This window comes from Pan troglodytes, chromosome X, assembly GCF_028858775.2.
Source record: "Pan troglodytes isolate AG18354 chromosome X, NHGRI_mPanTro3-v2.0_pri, whole genome shotgun sequence".
NCBI lineage: Eukaryota > Metazoa > Chordata > Mammalia > Primates > Hominidae > Pan > Pan troglodytes.
In genome coordinates, this window is record NC_072421.2 from 48,552,831 (window position 1) to 48,577,922 (window position 25,092).

Sequence of the window (25,092 nt, forward strand, 5' to 3'; positions counted from 1 at the left end):
CTTATCCTCCATGCAAACAGAGGAGAGGATACCCAAAAAGAGATACTGAAGGATTTGGTTTTTCTTTCTCCCTGGGATGATGGGATCCATAAGTTGGGTCCCCCAGCCCACAAGACAGGTGCCAGGAAGGGTGACTGGAAGAGTGTGAGTCATGACAGGGAACATTTTTCCTTAGGTTCCTTGGGTATATAAAGCTCCTGACTGTCTATCATGGATAGATAAAGAGTGAACATGGTCCCCTCTCCACAAATGTGTTTCTTTCCTTCATTATTACTGTGAAGTGCCGAAGATACACCAAGTCCTGATACATTACTTTTTTTTTTTTTTTTGAGACAGAGTCTCACTCTGTTGTCCAGGCTGGAATGCAGTGGCGAGATGTCGGCTCCCTGCAACCTCTGCCTACCAGGTTCAAGCGATTCTCCTGCCTCAATCTCCAGAGTCGCTGGGAACACAGGCGCATGCCACCATTCCCAACTAATTTTTTGTATTTTTAGTAGAAACGGGGTTTCACTGTGTCAGCCAGGTTGATCTTCTGGCCTCGTGATCTGATGGCCTCAGCGTCCCAAAGTGCTGGGATTACATGCGTGAGCTAGTGCGCCCAGTGATGCATTACTTTTTTATGTCTGTGTTTTTTTATATTTATTTTTTTATTTTTTTATTTTTTTTGAGACAGGATCGCACTCTGTCTCCCAGGTTGGAGGGCAGTTCTGCAATTTCAGCTCACTGCAGCTTCGATCTCCCAGGCTCAAGGGATTCTCCTACTTCAGCTTACGAACTACCTGGGACTACAGGCACTTGCCACCACACCCAGCTAATTTTTGTATTTTCTGTAGAGACAGGATCCCACTATATTGCCCAGGCTGGTCTCTATCTACTGGCTTCAGGCAATCCTCCTGCCTCAGCCTCCCAAAGTGTTAAGATGACAAGTGTGAGCCACCTCGCCAGGCCTTCGCTTTCTTTAATGAACAATTATCAGAGTTTCATCTTAGAGGCAAAAGTGGCTACTGCCAGCCAATCTGAGTGTTGTGTTGGAGGGGAATCTGGCTGGTTCAGACGTTTCAAATGAACTTTTAAATTAACCTACCTGATGATTACCCTAAGGCCCTTTCTCGCTCCATGTTTTTTTGATTCTGGGTTTGGAGTTTTTCAGAAGCTTTCCTACAAAGAACATCTCCTGACTGGGCGCAGTGACTCACGCTGTATTCCCAGCACTTTGGGAGGCCGAGGCAGGCAGATCACTTGAGGTCAGGAGTTCGAGACCAACCTGGCCTACATTGCAAAAACCCTGCCTCTACCACAAATACAAAAATTAGCCGGCCATGGTGGTGGGCACCGGTGAATTCCAGTTACTGCGGGGGCTGAGGCATGAGAATCACTTGAACCCGGGAGACACACCGTGCAGTGAGCCGAGATCACGCCACTGTACTCCAGCCTGGGCGACAGAGTAAGTCCCTGTCTCAAAAAACAAACAGCATCTCTCGCCTACAGTGATTTGAGCTGTGGTCTTGTCTCCTCGGGTTTCTCTGTCAGTCTGATCCCATCTACTCTATCTCCCAGGAATGCCTCAATATATCTGGTGGACCACTGACACGTTTTCCTATTTTCCTCTACTGTTAAGGATTGACCCTTGAAAACATTTTCTTCCTAGTTTGATGGAACGTTGAGTGGGGCACGGGATCTAGCTGCCATCTTGCTCCAATAATCTGTTATTAGATATTTCATGTATTTTTGTTACAATATAAGTGTAATTTTTATCAATTTGGTTTTCTAAATGGCTATTATTGGCATGTAGAAACCCTATCTATTATTGTTAATAATATTTTGTTACCTGTCTGGGTACAGCTTCCCCTGTATTTTGGCACAAGACTCAATCTATTTTATTCTTCAAAACAAAACTGACAGGCTGAGTGTGGTGGCTCACACCTGTAATCCCAGCACTTAGGGAGGCCGAGGTGTGTGGATCAACTGAGGTCAGGATTTCGAGACCAGCCTGGCCAAGATGGTAAAACCCCATCTCTACTAAAAATACCAAAAAAAAAAAAATTAGCTGGGCATTGGTGGTGCACGCCTGTAGTCCCAGCTACTAGGGCAGCTGAGGCGGGAGGATCATTTGAACTCGGGAGGCGGAGATTGCAGTGAGCCAAGGTGGCACCACTGCACTTCAGCCTCGTGGACAGAAACTCTATCTCTTAATAAAAAGAAAAAGAATAAAAGAAAATTCACTTCACCGGCAATAGATAGTTATGAAAGGATAATTTATGGAAGATTTCATAGGGGAGACTGATGGAAAGAAAGGAAGTATACATTTTACAGAGCTGAGCAGAACTCACTGCAAAAATCACCAGAACTGCCTTTTTCTCCAAAAGTGCTACCCATAAGCTATTCTACTACTGGTTCTTCTAGTCCTTTTCTCTATTCCAAATCCTCAAATTGTCCATTTCCTTATTGGGGTAATTTTCCTCTGCCCAGATCTGGGTCCCCCACCACACTTAACACTGTCTGTGAGGGTGTGAATTCCCATTATTTTAGCTCAGGTTCCCAAGGAAACAGGCTTTGGGCCATACAGGACACCTCTAAACAGACTATACTGAGAAGCCATGCTTGGAACGGTGCATGGGGAGAGGAGAGGAGAGGGAATTTACGTACCTGGTTCTCAATCATGGTTTGTTTGTTTTTTAATTGTTCAAATTTTACCCCATAGGCATGAACTCCCCCACACTTCTAGATTGCATCATCTGCCCCTTTCACAGCTGTCTTGGAAGCCAGATCCCACACTTTGAAGTGTAGTGTTTCATAGAATCCAAAAGTGGTCCTAGAGGCCAGGTGTGGTGGCTCACGCCTGTAATCCCATCACTTTGGGACGCCAAGGCAGGAAGATCATGAGGTCAGGAGTTCGAGTCTAGCCTGGCGAGCATGGTGAAACCCAGTCTCTACTAAAAATACAAAAATTAGCCCGGCATGGTGGCACACACCTGTAATCTCAGCTACTCGGGAGGCTGAGGCAGGAGAATCGCTTGACCCTGGGAAGCAGAGGTTGCAGTGAGCTGAGATCGCACCACGGCACTTCAGCCTGGGCGACGGAGCAAGACTCCATCTGAAAAACAAAACAAAACAAACAAACAAACAATCAAAAAAGTGGTAGCAGAAACCAGAAAGTCCATGTATGTAGCTAATTGGCCTGGTTGTATAGCAGCAGCCAAGGGTGAAAACTAAATACTCCCAGACAAGTTCTAAGTTCACCAAGGAATTGGAGTACCCATCTGTGCTAGTTAATTGCCTTTATCTGAAGGAAAAATAAAACTCATATCTCTATGACAAGCAGGTGCTTAGAGCTTGGAGAAAGGCACCTAGGCAAACTCCCCTGGTGACAGGGAGACTGGGACGTCATCTTCCTCAATGTTCACGTTTCAAAGAGATGGCTCAAGGCCCTGAAGAAAGACCTTTCTAGGGACTGGTCATGGTGGCTCACACCTGTAATTCCAACACTTTGGGAGGCTGAGGCTGGAGTACCACTTGAGGCCTGGAGTTCAAGTCCAAGACATTCCTGGGATATATGGGGCCAGAGGCTTACACATCAAAGGAAGAATTTACCAATACAAATTTTCTGAAGGAAATGCTCTAGGGAAAGGGAAATGGGAAAAGGTCTCTTCTTCCCTTTTGGCAACAGGAAAATCTCAATTTTATGTGTAGTTAACCTTACAATTTCCCCCTTTTGTTATTCTTTTATAGTAACATTACAATTTTCTAATTATCTCCACTGCTGTTTCTATCTTTCTCTGGGTAGTGTACAGCCACATAGATATCCAACAAGTCCATAGTAAGATGCAAAGCAAAGCAATTATCAGGATTATAATAGAATGACTTTTTTTTTCGGGACAGAGTTTCACTCTCGTTGCCCAGGCTGGAATGCAATGGTGCGATCTCAGCTCGCTGCAACCTCTGTCTCCTGAGTTCAAGAGATTTTCCTTCCTCAGCCTCCCAAGTATCTGGGATTACAGGCATGCACCATAAAGCCCAGCTAACTTTGTATTTTTTGTAGAGATGGGGTTTCACCATGTTAGCCAGGATGGACATGAACTCCTCACCCCAGGTGATCCGCCCACCTCGGCCTCCCAAAGTGTGAGGATTACAGACGTGAGCCACCATGCCCAGTCTAGAATGAATTTTTAAATTCAGTATAATACTCACCTCGTCAGGGGGCGGGGCGACCATTCAACACATCATAGTGGTTAATTGTGTCAAAGACAAAATAAATTATAGAGACAAATTCCTAAATCAAATGCTGTATTTGGGAATCACAAAATTGCAATTCAGGGCATATACACGGACTTGGGTGGTCTTCAGTATGTCCAACGAACAAACAGAAGTTGGAAGCTTTATCAGAAAGAAAAATGTTACATATTGTTTTGAAATGAGGCTCACTGGCACTGCAGAAGCTGGTTCATTCGCACAATCAGTTTTAAAATTCCCTCTTTTGATGAAGATCTTTCTTTCAAAACCTCACTGATCAGCCATCTTAAAGTGAGGCTTCATTGTCACTCCATGCCAGGATGGACCTGTGCCGGTTGTCTTTGTCCCATGTCAAGGGAAAGGTAAGGGAGTCTATATCAGGAACATGGGCCACATTTGAACCACAAAGAGGCCAGAAGGAAAAAAAATCAGGCATGATTGTTTGGAGTTCAGCATCTTATTAGTTCCATCTATATTAGCATTCATCGTGAAGCACTAGGCCAACATTATCCTGTTGAGAGAACTGGCTGAACAAATATTAGACAGGCAACAAGAACAGAGCTCAAAGATCATAATACAAAAATAATTAGCAATCTTTTTTTTGTTTGTTTTATTTTATTGCAATGGAGTCTTGCTCTGTCGCCCAGGATGAAGTGCAGTGGCGTGATCCCGGCTCACCGCAACCTCCACCTCCTGGGTTCAAGCAATTCTCCTGTGTCAGCCTCCTGAGTAGCCAGGATTAAAGATGTGTGCCACGAAGCCCTGCTACATATTTTTGTATTTTTAGTAGAGATGTGGTTTCACCGTGTTGGCCAGGCTGGTCTCAAACTCCTGATCTCAAGTGATCTGCCCACCTCAGCCTCCCAAAGTGCTGGGATTACAGGTGTGAGCCACCGTGCCTGGCCCTATAACCAATGTTTTTAATTGTATCCGTCTATAAAGACAGAGCAGATTTTTGTGTGTGTGTTAAAAAAAAAGTGGGCCAGGTGCAATGGCTCACACCTATAATCCCAGAACTTTGGGAGAGTACTTGAGCCCAGGAGTTCAAGATCAGCCTGGGAAACATAACTAGACCCCCATCTCTGAAAAAAAAAAAAGAAAAAGAAAAGAAAGAGAAAAGTAAAGTATGGTTTTATTACTACCTGCATGAGGTGGTAGGTGTGCTTGAGAGAAGAGAAGAGAGGAAAGGAGGGGAGGAGAAGACAGGGCAGAGGAGGGGAGGGGGAGGAGGAGAAGAGGGGAGAGGGAGTGGGAAGCTGCAGGCAGGAAGGAATGGTTTTATTACTACCTGCAGGCAGGGCCTGCATGAGGTGGTAGGTGTGCTGGGCCCAGGGTATGTGTGGGCTGTGAGCAGATGGTGATGGTGAGGCTGGAAGGAAAGGGGGTGGCTTGGAAACCAGGCCCAGGGGATCCTCAGATCTGCTTCTTGGAATGGGCAGCCTTGAGAAAAGAGTCATGGTAAGCCACAGTCATGCCATCCATCAGATGCAGAAATTCTTGGAAATCTAACTGCCCATCACTAGTGAGGTCCAGTTTCTTCATCATGTGGTCAAGGACACTGGGGCCTTCTGGTTCTTCATGAAGGCATCTAGTTCTGTATTCATGAAGCTTGGGAACTCTGTCTTGGAGTGAATGCTATTGTAACCATCCTTTCCAGCCTATTTCTGGAAAACAGCAATCAGGGACTCTCTGTAGGGCTGGAGATTTTTGCCATGTTGGAGTAGAATGAGGCACCAAGAGCAGGTTTTTACTGGACCTGTGTAAATAACCATACTGCCGTAAGAATATTTCCAAATAGTTTCGAATTCTGGAGGAATCGAGCAGAAAGAAAAAGCAAATCTTTCCATCTTAGTTTACAAAAGTACACTTTACCAAATTGTTATAAACTATAGACAGTTTAACAGAGGAAATTTTCTCTTTTTTTTTCATTTTTTGAGAAAGGTTTGTGCCCTGTTGCACAGGCTGGAGTGCAGTGGTGCAAACATGGCTCCCTGCAACCTCTGCATCCTGACTCAAGTGATCCTCCCACCTCGGCCTCCCAAGTAGCTGGGACCACAGGCGCATGCCACCATGCCCAGCTAATTTTTTTTTTTTTGAGACAGGGTTTTGCCATGTTGTCCAGACTTGTCTTGAACTCCTGGGCTCAAGAAATCCTCCTGCCTTGGCTTCCAAAGTGAGCCACCACACCCCACCAGAAAATTTTATTAAATGTGCAAAACCAAACATTTAAGTAAAAAACAAAGCTTTTTTTTCTTAATTTCTTTTAGAAACCAGGTCTCCTATGTTGCCCAGGTTTGTCTTGAAGTCCTGCACTCAAGGGATCCTTCTGTCTTGGCCTCTGAGAATGCTAGGATTACAGGTGTGAGCCACTGTGCCCAGCTGAAGAATAAATAAAGTTTTAAATAAAGGCCATAAAAACATCAGTTATTTAGCCTCATGTAATTTTGTTCTGCTTGATCTTGATGATCAGGTGCATGAACCCATCAGTTTTCATTAGAGTTTTCAAAAATTATTTAGTTCATTTATCTGAAAGTTATTACAAATCTATATTCAATAGTACTTGTTAAAATCTTTTTTATGAATCTGATTCTGGATACATTTAGAGAAGAGTCAACACTGTAGATGATACAGCTTAGAATAGCAATGATTAAGATCTGATCAAAGGTCCATAATTGAAAAAAAATTCAATTATTTCTATTATGTAGAACATTTTAAGATAAGAACCAGAATCATGACTGATAGCATCATACCAGGACCATCAGAGCTCTGTAAAATTTATATGATCTTCAGAACATTAACATCAATAACATATTTATATAAATGTAAACAGCAATTAGTGTATTTTATTATTTGAAATTGCTTTTCATATCATCTAACATATCAAATAAGCCTAATGAGAGACACATTCTTTGAGGCTCTCCGGGGGCCTCACTGGTAAATCTCACTCAATTTTAGGTTAAAAAGACTTAAATTAGAATTTGATTAGTTTGTTCGACAGCAATAGATAAATAAAAAAGAATTGGATTTTGGGGAAGTTTGTCAAAGATGTTAAAAGGCTCAAAACACTTGTTCAAAACAGGATCACGGGTCACTGTGAAATAATAGTCACTCATTTAACCAGAGTTATAGTCAACAGACTTCAAAAGCAATACAGAAAGTTACACAGACTTAAAAACTTAACCCTTTCAAAGCTCAGTTTTCCTAAGCAAGAAGAAACCTAATTAGTAGGCTGGGCGTGTTGGCTCATGCCTGGAATACCAGCACTTTGGGAGGCTGAGGCGGATGGATCACCAGTCCAGAAGTTCAAGACCAAGCTGAGCAACATGGCAAAACCCCTTCTCTACTAAAAGGACAAAAAATTAGCTGGGCATGGTGGCTGGCGCCTGTGGTCCCAGCTACTGGAGGCACAAGAATTGCTTGAACCCAGGAGACGGTGGTTGCAGTGAGTCGAGATCCCCCCTATTGCACTCCAGCCTGGGCGACAGAGAGAGACTCCATCTCAAAACAAAACAAAACAAAACAAAACCCTAGGATCAACAGAAAGGAATGCCTGGGTTAAGATAAAGGATTGTGGAGACCCAAGTTCATATTTGCGGAGGAGGAAGCCTTCTGGTACTAGGCTTCAGAGAGAATAGGTTGTAACATGTTTCTTATTAGACTGAAAGTCTGTGTTGATGTTGATGCCAGAGAGGTATAATGAGGCATGTCTGACCCCCACTTCCTGTCATGGCCTGAAACCGTCTCTCAGGTTAAATTTTAAAAGAGCCCTGGCTGAGGAAGAAGTCCATTCAGATGGTTGTAGGGTGGTGCGGGTTAGGATTTTATTTTTGATTTACAAGTCCTATAAAAGTGCATAAATTTTAAGGAACAAAGTCTCGTGCCTGACGTATGGACCACACAAAGAGTTCTCCAAACTGTCCAATGCCATAACCAGAGACATTTGAACAAGAAATCAGGATGAGAAGTTGATGTTTCCACACTGTAGACAGTTTTTCCCAAGACATCAGAATAAGTCTTCATATCATAATGAGAGTCTTACCCCCTTAATGTCTACATTTGTCACTTGACAGAACCTGACCCCAACTTCTTTCCTTCACTTAGTGGTCCCTTTTATAGAGTTGGCACTCTGCTTTAATTCAACCCAGTCCTAAAATGCTACTCAAAGACTCAAAGACTATAAGAGGTCTCATTCAATTCTCCCATAGATTTTTTATTTGTTTAGCTGGTGGTCCTTAGGCTTGGGATCTTGGTTCAAAACCATTGTACAAACTAAATTTATTATACTATTGCTAATTATAGCTGGGTGTGGTGGCTCGCGCCTGTAATCCCAGCACTTTGGAATGCCAAGGCGGCGGATCACTTGAGGTCATGAGTTCTAGACCAGCCTGGTCAAAATGGTGAAACCCCGTCTCTACTGAAAATACAAAAATTAGCCAGGCGTGGTGGTGAGCGCCTGTAATCCCAGGTACTCAACAGGCTGAGGCAGAAGAATCGTTGTAGGTTGCAGTGAGCCAGGATCATGCCACTGTACTTCATCCTGGGCAACAGAGCAAGAGTCCATTGCAATAAAATAAAATAAAATAAAACAATTGCTAATTATTTTTGTATTATGATCTCTGAGCTCCGTTCTTGTTGCCTGTCTAATATTTGTTCAGCCAGTTCTCCCAACAGGATAACGTTAGCCCATTGGGTCAAGATGATTGCTAATACAGATGGGACAAACAAGATGAAACTTGATGCTGAACTCCAGACAAACCTGCCTGAATTTTTTTTTCCTTCTGGCCTCTTTATGGCTCAAATGTGGCTCGTGTCCCAGATATAGACTCCCTTACCTTTCCCTTGACATGGGATAAAGACAACTGGCACAGGTCCATCCTGGCATGGAGTGACAATGAAGCCTCACTTTAAGATGGCTGATCAGTGAGGTTTTCAAAGAAAGATGTTGATCAAAAGAGGGAATGTGAAAGCTGATTGTGGGAATGAACCAGCTTCTCCAGTGTCAATGAGCCTCATTTCTAAACAATATGCAACATTTTTCTTTCTAATAAAACTTCCAACTTCTGTTTGTTTGTTGGACATACTGAAGACCACCCTAGTCTGTGTGTATGCCCTGAATTGCAATTTTGTGGTTCCCAAATACAGCATTTGATTTAGGAATTTATCTCTATAATTTATTTTGTCTTTGACACAATTAACCACTATGATGTGTTTAAAGGTCGCCCCGTCCCCTGACAAGGTGAGTATTATACTGAATTTAAAAATTCATTCTAGACCGGGCATGGTGGCTCATGTATGTAATCCTCACACTTAGGGAGGCTGAGGTGGGTGGATCACCTGGGGTGAGGAGTTCAAGACCAGCCTGGCTAACATGGTGAAACCCCATCTCTACAAAAAATACAAAATTAGCTGGGTGTGGCGGCACATGCCTGTAATCCCAGCTACTCGGTAGGCTGAGGCAGGAGAATCACTAAACTCAGGAGACAGAGGTTGCAGTGAGCCAAGATTGAGCCATTGCACTCCAGCCTGGGAAACAAGAGAGAAACTCTGTCCCGAAAAAAAAAATCAGTCTATTATAATCTTGATAATTGCTTTGCTGTGCATCTTACTATGGACTTGTTGGATATCTAGGTGGCTGTAAAGTACCCAGAGAAAAATAGAAACAGCAGTGGAGATAATTAGAAAATTGTAGTGTTCCAATAAAACAATAACAAAAGGGGGAAATTGTAAGGGTAACGAAACATAAAATTGATTTTTTCCTGTTGCCAAAAGGGCAAGAAGAGACCTTTCGCCTTTTCAGTTTCTTTAGAGCATTTCCTTGTGAAAATTTGTATTTGTAAATTCTTCCTTTGGTCTGTAAGCCTCTGTCCACCCTACAACCCAGGAATGTCTTGGACTTGAACTCCAGGCCTCAAGTGATCCTCCAGCCTCAGCCTCCCAAAGTGTTGGGATTACAGGCATGAGCCACCATGCCCAGTCCCTAGAAATGTCTTTCTTCAAGGCCTTGGAGCCATCTCTTTGAAATGTGAACATCGAGGAAGATGATTTCGTTGTTTCCCTGTCACCAGGGGAGTTTAGCCTAGGTGACTTGCTCCAAACTGTAAGCACCTGCTTGTCATAGAGATATGAGTTTTATTTTTCCTTCAGATAAGGGCAGTTAACTAGCACAGATGGGTACTCCAAATACTTGGTGAACTTAGGACTTGCCTGGGAATATTTAGTTTTCAACCTTGGCTGTTGCTGTACAACCAGGCCAGTTAGCCACACACCTGAAATTTCTGGTTTCTGCTACGACTTTTTATTGTTTGTTTGGCTTTTTCTTGTTTGTTTGTTTTTGAGAGGGAGTCTCCCTCTGTTGCCCAGGCTGGAGTGCAGTGATGCGATCTCGGCTCATTGCAACATCCGCCTTCCTGGTTCAAATGATACTCCTACCTCAGCTCACGGAGTAGCTGGGATTACAAGCACGGGCCACCATGCTAGGCTAAATTTGGATTTTTAGTAGACAGGGTTTCACCATGCTCACCAGGCTCGTCTTGAACTCCTGACCTCATGATCCACCTGCTTTGGCCTCCCAAAGCGCTAGGATTATAGGATTGAGCCACCACACCTGGCCTCTATGACCACTTTTGGATTGTATGAAACACTACACTTCAAAGTGTGGGATCTGGCTTCCAAGACAGCTGCCAAAGGGGCAGGTGATGCAATCTAGAAGTGTGGGGGAGTTCGTGCCTGTGAGGTAAATCTTGACCAATAAGAAAAAGAACCAGGAGTGAGAGCCAGGTACATAAATTCCTTCTCCTCTCCTTTCCCCATGCACCGGTCCAAGCATACTTTCTCAGTATAGTCTGTCTAGAGGTGTCCTGTATGGCCCAAAGCCTGTTTCCTTGGGAACCTGAGCTAAAGTAATGGGAATTCACACACTCAAAGACAATGGTAAGTGTTGTGGAGGACCCAGATCTGGGCAGAGGAAAATTAACCCAATAAGGAAATGGACAATTTGAGGAGTTGGAATAGAGGGAAGGACTAGAAAAACCAGTAGTAGAATAGCTTATGGATAATATTTTTGGAGAAAAATGCAGTTCTGGTGATTTTTGCAGTGAACTGCCCAGCTCAGTAAAATAGATACTTTCTTTCTTTCCATCAGTCTCCTCTTTGAAATCTTCCATAAATTATCCTTTTATCACTGTCTATTGCCTGTGAAGTGAATTTTCTTTTATTCTTTTTCTTTTTTATTTAGAGATAGAGTCTCTGTCGCCCAGGCTGGAGTGCAGTGGCGCGGTCTCAACTCACTGCAGTCTCTGCCTCCCAAGTTCAAGTGGTCCTCCCGCCTCTGCTGCCCTAGTAGCTGGGACTACAGGCGCTCACCAACAATGCCCAGCTAATTTTTTTTTTTTTGTATTTTTAGTAGAGATGGGGTTTCACCATCTTGGCCAGGTTGGTCTCGAACTCCTGACCTCAGGTGGTCCACCCACCTCGGCCTACCAAAGTGCTGTGATTACAGGCGAGAGCCACTGCGCCCAGCCTGTCAGTTTTCTTTTGGAGAATAAAACAGATTGAGTCTTGTGCCAAAATGCAGAGGAAGCCGCAATCAGACAGGTAACAATATATTATATACAATAATAGATAGGTTTTCTACATACCAATATTAACCATTTAGAAAACCAAATTGAGAAAAAATACACTTATATAGTGACAAATATACATAAAATATCTAAAACCAGATGATTGGAGCAAGATGGCAGATAGATCCCGTGCCCCACTCAACATTCCATTGAACTGGGAAGAAAATGTTTTCAAGGGTCAATTCTTAACAGTAGAGGAAAATAGGAAAGCGTGTCAGCGGTCCACCAGAAATATTGAGGCATTCCTGGGAGATAGAGTAGATGGGATCAGACTGATAGAGAAACCCAAGGAGGCAAGACCACAGCTCAAATCACTGTAGGCGAGAGATGCTGTTTGTTTTTTGAGACAGAGACTTACTCTGTCGCCCAGGCTGGAGTGCAGTGGCGTGATCTCAGCTCACTGCATCCTCTATCTCCCGTGCTCAAGGGATTCTCCTGCCTCCGCCCCTGAAGTAACTGTGATTCACAGGTGCCCACCATCACGGCTGGCTAATTTTTGTATTTTTAGTAGAGATGGGGGTTTCACCATGTAGGCCAGGCTGGTCTCGAACTCCTGACCACAAGTGATCTGCTTGCCTCAGCCGCCCAAAGTGCTGAGATTACAGCATGAGTCACCATGCCCGGCCAAGAGATGCTCTTTGTAACAAAGCCTATGAAAAAATCTAAACCCAGATTCAAAATAACACGGGGCAGGAAAGGGCCTTAGGATAATCATCAGGTAGGTTAATTTAAAAGTTCATTTAAAACATCTGAATCAGCCAGATTCCCCTACAACACCACAGACAGATTGGCTGGCAGTAGCCACTTTTTTCTCTAAGATGAAACGCTGATAATTGTTCATTAAAGAAAATGAAAGCCTGGCGAGGTGGCTCACACTTGTCATCCCAGCCCTTGGGAGGCTGAGGCAGGAGGATTGCCTGAGGCCAGGAGATCGAGATCAGCCTGGGAAACATAGTGGATCCCGTCTCTACAACAAATACAAAAATTAGCTGGGTGTGGTGGCGTTTGTCTGTAATACCCGCTAGTTCGGAAGCTGAAGTGGGAGAATCCCTTGACCCTGGGAGATCGAGACTGCAGTGAGCTGTAATTGCATCACTGTACCCCAGCTTGGGCGACAGACTGCGATCCTTTCTCAAAAAAAACACAAAAAAGTAATGTATCAGAACTTCTTGTAACTTCAGCCCTTCACGGTAATAATGAAGGAGGGAAACACATTTGTGGAGAGGGGACCATGTTCACTCTTTATCTATCCATGATAGACAGATAGTCGGGAGCTTTATATACCCAAGGAACCTAAGGAAAAATGTTCCCTTTCATGATTCACGATCTTCCAGCCACTCTTCCTTGCACCTGTCTGGCGGGCTGGGGGACCCAACTTATGGACCCCATCATCCCAGGGAGAAAGAAATGTTAAATGCTTCAATATCTCTTTTGGGGAATCCTCTCCTCTGTTTGCATGGAGGATAAGGCAATCAATATCTAGCAGCCAAATGTTATATTTGTGTAATACAGAACTATATTAGGATAAAATAGAATTTGTTTCCTCTGAGACACAGGTAGAGGTACGTCCACACTGACCTGGGTGGCAGCCACCCCTTCCTGCAGTGCCAGGCAGGGCATGCTCACAGATCTGGGGAACCTCTGTTGCTCCTGGAGCCCCACAACCTCCTTACTAGCACCCTCTCCCTCTGGTGGCTGTGACAGCCCACACTTGGCCTTGGGTATCCCCTGCTTCTTTGCCTGCCCCTCTTCTGCCCACCCTGCATATCTCTGTCTCCCACTGTACCTGCTGTGACCACAACTGCCTCTCCCTCCCTGCACTCTCTCTGTCCAAGTGATCCTTGTCTTGGGAAAATGAACCGACAGCCTCTACCTTGTGATTGGGGACAGAACCCGGGACTTGTTCAATTCTCCCTCCCTCCACCACACACACTTGTCCTCCTTAATGTTTCTAGAGTCAGTGAACTCCAAACTCAGCTCCTCCTGCACCTGCCAGCTGTAGGACCTGTGACAAGATGACTACCATTTCTCTGGGACTCCATATCTTGTCTATCATATAGGCATAATGATGATAGTGTCCTCCTTCCAAGGCTGGGGAGAACCAGGAGGCCAAGGTGCTGGACCACGAACGGTCAAAACAGCTCCAATCCTGCCTCCACCTGGGGCTGGTGTTTCAAGTCCGTGGTGTGTGAATGGAGCTTTGATGTCTTCATTCACACACAATGGTTTGTTCTAAAATAGACTCCCCTCTGCCCTGCCCTTCCCCACAACTGTTTCCCCTCCACACTGTGCAATGGTACATGTGACAAAGAACTGTCCCATTCCCAAATCATCATCCCCACCCCAGCCCCCAGGCCCTTGGTTGGTGAGACCCTTGATGGGCAGTCTCATGCTTCTGTCCAGGGTACTTTCCCACCATTGCTCCCCTACATGGAGACTAAGTGGACTCTTCTATTCCCTGGCCATCACAGGGTCTACAGTGCACGCATCTTCCTCATTCCTCCACGTTCTCCAGATGATGATTTCATCTGTTGTCTCCTCCCACATACTCCCAAATGGACCGTCCCAGACCTTGAACCCGAAGATCATTCAGAGAGCAAAGGCCAAGATGCCTAACCACATGCTGCAGAATCCTGCTCCAGGACTGAAGTGTGTAGTCTCTATCAAAATAAAAACTGAAGGCCAGGTGCGGTGGCTCACGCCTGTAATCACAGCACTTTAGGAGGCCAAGGTGGGAGGATCGCTTGAGCCCAGGAGTTCAAGGCTGCATTGAGCTATGATCGTGCCACTGCACTGCAGCCTGGACAGAGCAAGACCCAATCTCTAGAAGAAACAAACAAACAAACAAACAACTGGAAACATCCTCCTCTAGAATGGTGGTCAGGAACATCTGCCCGTCTTGTTCCCTGATGTCTCTCCAGCACCTAGAACAGCACTCAGCACGAGGACGCACTCATTAGGGTTTTGTTGAATAAATGACTCCTTTGACACATCAATTCCACTTCTAAGAATCTTTCCTAAAGAAATATTCACACACGTGCACAGAGCTGTGTGCACAATAATGAGAGGAGCAAACAACTGGGGAAAGTTTGCAAAGGTTTATTAACTGGCAGTGACTGCTACAGGGGAATCGGATGAGGGGAGTACATGCTGAACAGGAAACAGAGTGAGGGGGGCTTGACCAGGACGCATGGCAATGGAGAAAAGCAGATGGGAGATGCCTATACTGGTACTTGGTGTGTTTCTGTGTGTGTGTGTGTGTGATGTGGTGTGTGTGTAAATGCAGAGGAGCAAATCGGAAATTAAACACTGAAATCTGCCCTCAGTAGTCACATCTGGGGAGAGAGGAGGGTAATGCTGTTCTATGCAGAGATACCTGACAATACTTGTTTTCTGAGGTAGGTGCATGGATACACAAACCGAAATATGCATTAAGCATGTCTTGCTCATCAATGAAAACGTTAATATCTAACAGAATGGCACACTGTAAGAAAATACAATGGAAACACTAACATCGAACTCTTGGCACACTAAGAAAAATGACGCTCAACTTTTCACTGTTGTGAACACTTGCTTTCACTTGCTATGCACCTGATGACGAGGGGTCCGCAGCCATGCCCATGTTCGTGAAAGGTCAGCACGTTCTGCTTCTCATCATGGGCATATGTCGTATCCCTGAGGCTGAGGCAAGAAGAGAGAAGGAAAGTAAGTGGCAGTGAGTTCCCACCACGTGACAACTCAATCTCAACTCCTCCTGACCTGCAGACCCTGCATACTCCGATTCTGCCCTACCTCAGGACCTGCACACACCTTCCACGGTTCCTCGAAGTGAACCATCTGTTCATGCCACAGTGACTTCTTCGCCTGGGTTATCCATTCCTAGGCTAGAGGAAAGTGTGGCCTGCATATCAGGGCTGACCTGGGGTTTGGGAAGCCACAGCATCCTGGGTAGGGAGGATCCCTGGATATACAGGGTAGGGAGTAGAAAGAGCATGGGAAGGCTGGGCGCAGTGGCTCACGCCTGTAAACCCAGCAATTTGGGAGGCCGAGGCGTGCAGATCCCAATGTCAGGAGTTCAAGAACAGCCTGACTAACATGGTGAAACCCCGTCTCTACTAAAAACACAAAGATTTGCCAGGTGTGGTGGTGCACACCTGTAATCCCAGCTACTCAGAAGGCTGAGCCAGGAGGGAGGCAGAGGTTGCAGTGAGCCAAGATCACGCCACTACACTGCAGCCTAGGTGACAGAGCAAGACTCCCTTTCAAAAAAAAAGAAAAAGAAAGAAAGAGAAAGAAAGAAAGAAAGAAAGAAAGAAAGAAAGAAAGAAAGAAAGAGAAAGAGAGAGAGATAGAAAGAAAGGAAGGAAGGAAAGAAAGAAAGAAAGAAAGAAAGAAAGAAAGAAAGAAAGAAAGAAAGAAAGAAAGAAAAAGAAAGGGCGAGCAGGGGAAATCTCTTCATTCAGCCTCAATGGGGTACCCTAGAAAATTAGGAGAAGGGAATGATTTGGGGAACAAGTGAGAAGATGGGATACCAGTACCATAACAGAATAGCACATCTGCAGGGATGTGGAGGGTGAGCCGAAGGTTCACTTATGGAGTTACTCGTCATCTTCCTCAGGGTCGCTGATCTCTTCATAAATCACCAGCTGCTTTCTCTCACGCAGTCTGTGGGTCCAGGCATGTTTCCCCCTTTTGGGTCCTATGATGGAGAAGAGTTGGAAGATGAGGGTTGGGTAGGACGGAGAGTGTTAGGCTCTGTTTTCTCAAAGAAAAGGAGATGCCCTCCCCACCACCAAGTGCCCGTGGGCCTTCTTTATCCAGTTTTTCACATTCTCTGGCTTCAAGTCTGAAACCTTAGACCCACACCAATACAGGCCAAATGCCAATGAAAGTTTTAGCTTCTGGCTCCTTCTGTTGTGAGGTTTAGATTCCCAACCTCTTCACTTATGGGAACATTCACGCATACCTCCTTTCATGCTGCACGTGTTTGTTAACAGCACACAGGCATACCTTGTTTTATTGCACCTCATTTTCATAGTGCTTCAAAGATACCGCAATATGTTTTTGGAAACTCTAACCAATTTTACACTTTTCCATTGCTATTATATCTGTTATGGTGATCTGTGATCATTGAGCTTTGAGGTTATTACTGCAATTGTTTTTTAGTCTTTTAAAATAATTTTTGTTCTTTATTTTGTGGGTACGCAGTAGGTGTATATTCTTATGGGGTACATGAGATGCTTTGATACAGGCATGCAAATGCGTAATAATCACATCATGGAAAATATGGTATCCATCCCCTCAGCCATTTATCTTTGTGTTACAAACAATCCAATTACACTCTATCTGTTTTTTTAATATACAATTAAGTTATTAGTGACAATAATCACCCTGTTGTGTGTAACTGTTTTGGGGGTAACAGGAGATGACAAACGTAATCGATTAATGTTGTGTGTGTTCTGACTGCTCCACCGATGAGCTCTTCCCCATCTCTCCTCCTTTTCTTGGGCCTCCCTATTTCCTGAGACACAGCAACACCGAAATTAGGACAATGAACAACCCTACAATGGCCACTAAGTGTTCAAATGAAAGGAAGAGTCGTATGTCTCTCACTCTAAATCACAAGCTAGAAATGGCTAAGCTTAGTGAGGAAGCATGCTGAAAGCCAAGACAGGCTGAAAGCTCGGCCTCTTGCACCAAGCAGCCAAGCTGTGAATGCAAAAAAAAAGTTCTTGAAGGAAATAATACTATATAATGCAAAGGAAAAGTTCTTGAAGGAAATAATAATACTAAGACTCCAGTGAAAACACGAATAAGAAATCAAAACTGCCTTACTGCTGAAATAGAGGAAGTTTGGGTGGTCAGGATAGAAGATGAAACCAGCCACAACATTCCCTTAAGCCAAAGTCTAATTCAGAGCAACACCCAAACTCTCTTCTAGTCCATGAAAGCTGAGAGAGGTGAAGAAGCTGCAGGAGAAACGTGTGAAGCTAGCAGAGGTTGGTTCGTGAGGTTTAAGGAAAGAAGCCGTTTCCATAACATAAAAGTGCAAGGTGTAGCAGCAAACACTGATGGAGAAGCTGCAGCAAGTTATCCAGAAGATCTAGCTAAGATCACTGATGAAGGTGGCTACACTAAACAACAGATTTTCAATATAGATTAAATAGCCTTCTATTGGAAGCAGATGCCATCTAAAACTTTCATAGCTAGAGAGGATTGACTCCAACTTTGAAAGAAGTTCTACTGTGGGTAAAATGCTATCCAATAGCATCAAATACTACCGAGAAATCTTTCATGAAAGGGAGAGCTAATCGATGTAATTCATTGTTGTGTTCTTTTAAGAAACTGCCACAGCCACTCCACCTTTCAGCAACCACCACCTTGGTCAGCCAGCAGCCATCAACACCGAGGCAAGACCCTCCACCAGCAAAAAGACTGTGATTCACTGAAAGCTCAGAAGATTGTTAGCATTTTTAACAATGAATTATTTTAAAATTAAGGTATAAATATTTTTAGACATAAAGCTATTGCACACTTAGTACACTACAGTGTAGGGTAAACATACTGGTTTTTTTTTTTTTTTTTTTTTTGAGATGGAGTCTTGCTCTTTCTCCCAGGCCAGACTGCAGTGGCGCTATCTCCGCTCACTGCAAGCTCCGCCTCCCGTGTTCACGCCATGCTCCTGCCTCAGCCTCCTGAGTAGCTGGGATTACAGGCGCCCACCACTGTGCTTGGCTAATTTTTTGTATTTTTAGTAGAGACGGGGTTTCACCATGTTAGCCAAGATGCTCTTGATCTCCTGACCTCGTGATCCACCCGCCTCGGCCTCCCAAAGTGCTGGGATTACAAGTGTGAGCCACTGCGCCTGGACAAGATAATGTTTTTATGCACTGTGAAACCAAACAAAAAAATGTGTGTGACTCTCTTTATTGCAGTGGTCTGTAACCGAACCTGCAATATCTCTGAAATACACCTGTATTGGGTATCAGGCATTGAGCTGAGTAAGATATGATCCCAGGTTATCAAAGATAGAATCGCTTGAGCACCTTTCATGTCATCAGGCCTTCTAGATTTAATTTAATGCCTCCAAACAATTTATGAACTATAATTATTTCCATCTTATGGACTAGGAATCTGGAGCTGAGAAAATTTGGAAGACTTGCCCCAAGTCACGTGGTTTTTTATATGGATGACAACTCCAGTCTGTGTTTCTGGAAATCATGTCTAGCATCTCATCTGAAGCTGGGCGAGCTCCTCAGCCCAGCCTGGACCCAGGCTTGTCTGGGATCCATGCCACACACCCAGTCCACACACCTGAACATAGCCAGGGAAGCCAGAGGGTTGGTTCCCGAATTGCTTCCTCTTACCAGATGTCTTGTTAATCTTCTCAGAGGTACTTGGTTTTCCCGGGGGGCACAGCTGTTTCCCATCTTTTTGTGGGCCAGATGCTTCTGGCACTCCCTTCGAATAATTTCCTTCCTCCGCTGACTTCTTGGGCATGATCTTTATAATGGGAACGTCACAGAGAAACAGAATCAGTGACATTTCTATAGTGCTTTAGAGCTTACAAAGCATCTTCACATGCATTATCTTAATCAATGTTCTCAACAACGCTGGGAGGGTCACATGTGCCTAAATTAGGAGAAACCTGGGAGATTAGATGGGAAATGAATGGCCTAAATGAATGGGGTTTCCAGGGCTAGAATGCTTACCTTCACACTTCTTTTAAGACTGGCATTCTTGCAAACAGCAAAAATCTCCATGTAATTGAGAGTTTCGTATATAGGAGACTTGGAGAAAAATAACATTCTAAGAATTCACAAGGTCTACAAAAGGAAGACCTTCTATAAAGTACAAGGGGTCCCACATAAGCTTGTAGACACCTTCTGGGAGAGTAAATGTAAAAACATAGGGAGACGACAAAACACTGCTGGGAAAGATGGTGTGGGGAGATGAATACAGGGACGGGAGAGGTAAAGAAATGGTTTGCTGAAGTTAATCTAGGCAGCAAAGAAAGCAGTACCAGATCTGGCATACCACCCTACCGAGGCACCAATTGAATGTGGAATTCAGTGAGGTGGTACCCATACCAATTCTGGTTGCATTGGGATGTGTCACTGACCAACAATCTTAAGCTACTTTTTTTTTTTTTTTTTTTTTTTGAGACACAGTCTTGCTCTCTTGCCAGGCTGGAGTGCACTGGCGCCATCTTGGCTCACTGCAACATCCAACTCCTGCGTTCAAGTGATTCTCCTTCTTCAGCCTCCAGAGTAGCTGGGACTACAGGCAGGCGTTACCACGCCCCGCCAAGTTTTGTATTTTTAGTAGAGATGAGGTTTCACCATGTTGGGCAGGATGGTCTCGATCTCTTGACCTCGTGATCTGCCCGCCTCAGCCTCCTACATTGCTGGGATTATAGTCGCGAACCACCGCTCCCGGCTCTTAAGCTACTTTTTATTCAGCTTCCTCACTTATGAAATAGTGAAAGATACATGTAAAATAGGCTAAGGGAAAGTCCTCTCTGAGCTTATAAACGCTGTTTATGTGGTAATAATAACAATTAATACCTTTCATGATCCATCTTCGAATTCGGTCTCCACACTGGCAACCCAACTCCCAGATTCCTTTACCCTCTAAACCAGAGTTGAATCTGCAGTTGTGGGGTCACTCACTCAGGGGCCTCTGAGGGATCCCATGGGCTGGGACTGGGGCTTCCCGGATGCCCCAGATGCAGACAGGCTCACAGTAGGGAGGGGCCAACAGTCAAATCGATTCCTAAGCCATGTGAGTTGCCCCAGTAACAGAGCAGAGGCCAGCTGGTCCTTCCTGTTGCGAGAGTGGGTGTCTCAATGGAAGCACCAGCAGGCCCTATGGGGTGAAGCCCTTGTGAGCAACATCTGAACTTCATAAATAAATGCAAACGTGAATGAGCTTTAAATGGCTTGGAGCTCTGGATTAGACTACCACTGCCACTGTGCCTCAGGAAAATTCTTTAACATCTCTGTACCCCGATAGCCTCATTTTATTATTATGTTACTGATAACTATGATTCTTTACTTCCATTTCATGGACCAGGAATTTGGAGCTCAGAGGACACAGAAGATTTGTGCTAAGTCACATGGCTTTCATGTGGATGACAACTGAAGTGTATGACTGGTTATTATTTGGAGATAATAATAGAAACAATGTCATAGAGGTCTTCTTAACGATTAAATAAATTAATCCATGTGAACTGCTCAAAACAGTGTCTGGCATCACTATGAAAACAAAAGAAGTATTATCGATCACAACTGTTAATATTATCAAGCCATCGGTGCTACATCAGGTTTTGTGATAGACACGGGAGAAGGAGGCAATGAGGGCATTTTTTATATTCTCCCACTCTTACCAGTGTTCGAATCCGTGGAGGGACAAAGGTTCTCTGGTCCTTTAGATTTGAGAGATACTCACCTTCGGGAAGATTCCCTGGAGCCTGCCGAAAGTCATCTGAGGATGTTCAACTGAAAGAGAATACATCAGAATTTTTCTTTTTGGTAAAGATTTCCAAACTCTAGAGAGACTTCTGTAGCATCAGGCTATTCTGCAACAGAGTGTTATGAGTCCACTCATTGTTGAGGAGTTATTTCAGATTTGCTTCTGAATTACGTTTTGTAATGGTTGGTGCATTTATCTGTGGCATCAATTCAGAATTTTCCATCTCATGGTTTATCACATGGGGACTAAACCCCATCACAGTCTCATCTTATTCCATTACATATCTTTTACTTATTCTCAAATAATTAAATTGATTGGTTGGGAATCTGAACTGTATCCACTCAAGATGTGCAATAACTAAAAATCATTGCACACTTAAAATGGGTGAATCTTACGGTATGTGAATTAAGCTGTTAAATGTGTGATGAACCATGGATGATTTAGTCCAGTGGCTCTGAAATATCTTCAGTATAAAGACATTCCTTTAATGTCAAAAACTTGGCAGACACTCAAGCACTGGATTTTCAGATCTCTTATAGTGATTGTGGGAGATAGTAGAACCTGGCCTGTTTAGATGGGGAGTAATAGGTCTATTGGAGACAGTTTGGACATTCTGACCTTGTCTTGTAATGGTATTGTCAGAGCAGAAGAGCAAGTAAATACATATGTCCCCTTTATATTCCTGAAATGTACAAAGATCTCTATGCAAGAACTTGTCTTTCTTCGCCCTATGTTATCTCTGCTCTCTGACAAGTGGGGAAGCTCTCTGTGTTTTCGATGAGGGATCACTCTTTCAAACTCTCTTCCAAGCTCATCACAGAGAATCAGGGTTCTTTGGGAATGAGAAGACTATTTGGTTTTGATAAAATACAGAGAAACAGCGATCTTTATTACATAATGTGTTCATCACCCTCACTCCTAAGATACCTATCCAATACCTACATGCTGTTAATGAAACAAACTCTGGAAGTTTTTGGCGGATCTACAGTTTTAACACTTTCTTTCTTTCTTTTTTTCTTTTTTTCACTTGTAGCATTTTTTTAGCAGTCCTTTGATTCATTAACGGTGCTTAGGAAGAACAACATGTCATTTAAAAAAGAAATATTTCAAACACACAGAAAAGTATGGGGAATAATACTGAGTCCAGTCGGATCTCAACATTACCCCACAGCTATGTTAGGTCTGATTTATTTATTCAGAATATTAGAAAAACTACAAACAGGCCGGGCGTGGTAGCTCACACTTGTAATCCCAGCACTTTGGGAGGCTGAGGTGGGTGGATCACCTGAGGTCAGGAAGTTTGAGACCAGCCTGGCCAACATGGTGAAACCCCGTCTCTACCATAAATTAAAAAATGAGCTGGGCGTGGGGGCACGTGCCTGTAACCGCAGCTACTCGGGAGGCTGAGGCAGGAGAATCACTTGAACCCAGGAGGTGAAAGTTGGAGTGAGCTGAGATTGCCTTATTGCACTCCACCCTGGCCGAGAAGAGTGAAACTCCATCTCAAACACAAAAACAAACAAAACACACTATCGACAAGTCACAGCTGAAGCTGTGTGTGCAGCACTCAGGAATCCCTGCCCTCCCTCCCTCCTCCACTTACAGCCAGTCACCTTAATTTGATGGCTTTTTATTCACATTCATGTTTGTATACATTTACCATTTACTTATTATCCATAAAAATATATATATTCTTCTTTTGCATGTTTTAAAATTTTATATGAATGGCCTCTGTAGTTAACTTTCTGTATGCAACTTTTTTTTCACTCAGCCCTTATGTGTATGAGGGAACAAACGGCTGAGGATCTTTCCCAGGTAGCTGAGCTGAAAAGCAGTTGGGCTTGATGAGACCCTATCCAGCCCCTTCCCATCTACTCACCCTGATGCCCACGGTTATAGTCATTATCAAAATCATTCCCCTGGAAGTCTGCGGCCCATTTATTACACATGAAAGGTGGGAGGGTGGCCTTGAAACCTAGAAAGAAGCAAAATGTTTATTCCTTAAGAGACAAGCTTGGGCCTGGTATGGTGGCTCATGTCTGTAATACTTTCTGCAGCCTAAGAAGTAGCCAGAGCTGGAAAAGGGATGCTCATGTGTCCCCAGACTTGTCTGTTCCTAGAACTTTCTGTTACCTAGTTTAGTCATGGCCTCATACTTTCTCTTCATATACACATAGAGGATTTTCTCTGAGGCTTTCATCTTTTCCCACTCTTCCTTGGAGAAGTATTTGGCAATATCATCGAAGGCCTACAAAAAAAAAAAAAGGAATTCTGGCAGTGACTCAGCTAGGCATGTCTGCCATTCAGCTGGAGCCACTTCCTGCGTGCTAGATCTGGGAAGTGGGGATGATAATCCTTCCTGGTTGATGCCACGGCTAACTGACAGAACATGGGGGACCTACCCTAGCTTCTCCCCTGCCACACAGTAGAGCTTTAATGCTGCTGGCTGGCTCTCTTCCCACCATCCAGAATGGACTGAGAGTCACCAAATGTAGTGCAAGGTCAGAGACTTGTCTCCAGGGATGCTAGATGATGACAGAGCGAGGGTGGGAGGCTCCCAAGGGTCCAGATCTCCCCTGAGACCCTGCTCCTTGTCCCCAGTACCTCTGTCCTCCCCTCCTCAGAAACCTGGTCATCCCACACTGTCCCTGGGCCACTACTGTATCTCCTCCAGGTCACCTCACCTTTTGTATCTTCTCTGGTATTTGAGCATCAACCCTGGGTCTCCTTGCAAAGGCGTCGTCTCCATTCATGGCACCAGGAGCAGTCTGACCTGCAAGAGAAACTGCCTGAGACTTTCCAGGCTCAAGACCTTTGGTCCCGTGGAGGGAGAAATCAGTGAAGTCCGGCCACACTCAGTCACCTCGAATCTGGTGCTGCATTTCTCCATCCGGGGCTTATCTGTCCCTGAGTAAGGACATGGGGAGAAATCAGATGAAAACAGGGAACCAGGGGTCTCTGGGAGAAGTATTGATAGGGGATGACAGGTTTCCTATGGGCAAAGCAGCCTTGAGTCTTTGGGAGGGGGTTGGCTAATGTTGTTAGTAGTTTCCCTGGGGCCAGGCTTACCCTGAAAGATGTACGGACCCTTGTTGGGGAGGCAGGGACGTGACTGTGCAATTTTATTGAGTGGGGGCGTTCTGACACCCCCACTCAATAAATAAAGGAAGGGATGTGAGTCCCAGACATAACGTGGTCTCTCTGGTGATGGATCTGATCAGGCAGAAGGATGGGGGTTTCTGTTCTGTTGAAGAGAAATGAGCATCGCTACTATGAATGAATTTAGAGGCTATTACTGGGTGATTTTTAAATTATTAGAAGGAAGAGAGCTAGAATTTCTGAGCCTACAAGAGCCTACCAACACTTAGAGAGAATGTGGGGGCGTTTCAAGATGTAGCATTCAGCCAGGCGCAGTGACTCACACCTGTAATCCCAGCACTTTGGGAGGCCGAGGCGTGCAGATCGCTTGAGCCCAGGAGGTCGAGATCAGGCTGGGAAACAGAGGAAAACTCCCGTGTCTACAAAAAATTAGCTGGGGGTGGTGGCGCAGGCCTGTACCATCCCAGCACTTTGGGAGGCCAAGGTGGGCAGATTGCTTGAGCCCAGGAGCTTGAGACCAGCCTGGCCAACATAGCAAAACCATCTCTACTAAAAAAACAAAAAAAAAGAAAGAAAAAAAAGAAGAAACACCTTAGCAGAAGCGGGGTGGCCTGTGCCTGTAGTCTCAAGGCCTAGGTGAGAGGATCACTTGAGCCCAGGAGGAAAGATT

General features: G+C 44.5%; 1 protein-coding gene and 1 pseudogene across 3 annotated transcripts; both read right to left on the reverse strand.

The window, feature by feature from the left end:
* Nucleotides 1–5,643: 5,643 nt before the first annotated feature.
* On the reverse strand, nt 5,644–5,944 carry LOC101058470 (protein S100-A11-like; annotated as a pseudogene).
* An 8,998-nt stretch (nt 5,945–14,942) lies between these two features.
* LOC737502 (protein SSX2) lies at nt 14,943–24,076 on the reverse strand. Of its 3 annotated transcripts, XM_054676804.1 has the most exons (8): nt 24,008–24,076; nt 23,457–23,571; nt 23,203–23,298; nt 21,300–21,349; nt 19,217–19,352; nt 17,284–17,370; nt 16,388–16,548; nt 14,943–15,530 (listed from the first exon to the last, which is right to left on the reverse strand). In XM_054676804.1, the coding sequence occupies exons 1-7, from the start codon at nt 24,074–24,076 to the stop codon at nt 16,448–16,450; spliced, it is 654 nt and encodes a 217-aa protein (XP_054532779.1). In that variant the 3' UTR covers nt 14,943–15,530; nt 16,388–16,447. The 3 variants fall into 3 exon arrangements, with proteins under 3 accessions (XP_054532779.1, XP_016799516.1, XP_054532780.1); XM_016944027.2 differs by lacking the exon at nt 14,943–15,530 and having other exon boundaries at nt 16,422–16,548; nt 17,240–17,370; XM_054676805.1 differs by lacking the exons at nt 14,943–15,530; nt 17,284–17,370; nt 19,217–19,352 and having other exon boundaries at nt 16,422–16,548.
* Nucleotides 24,077–25,092: the final 1,016 nt, after the last annotated feature.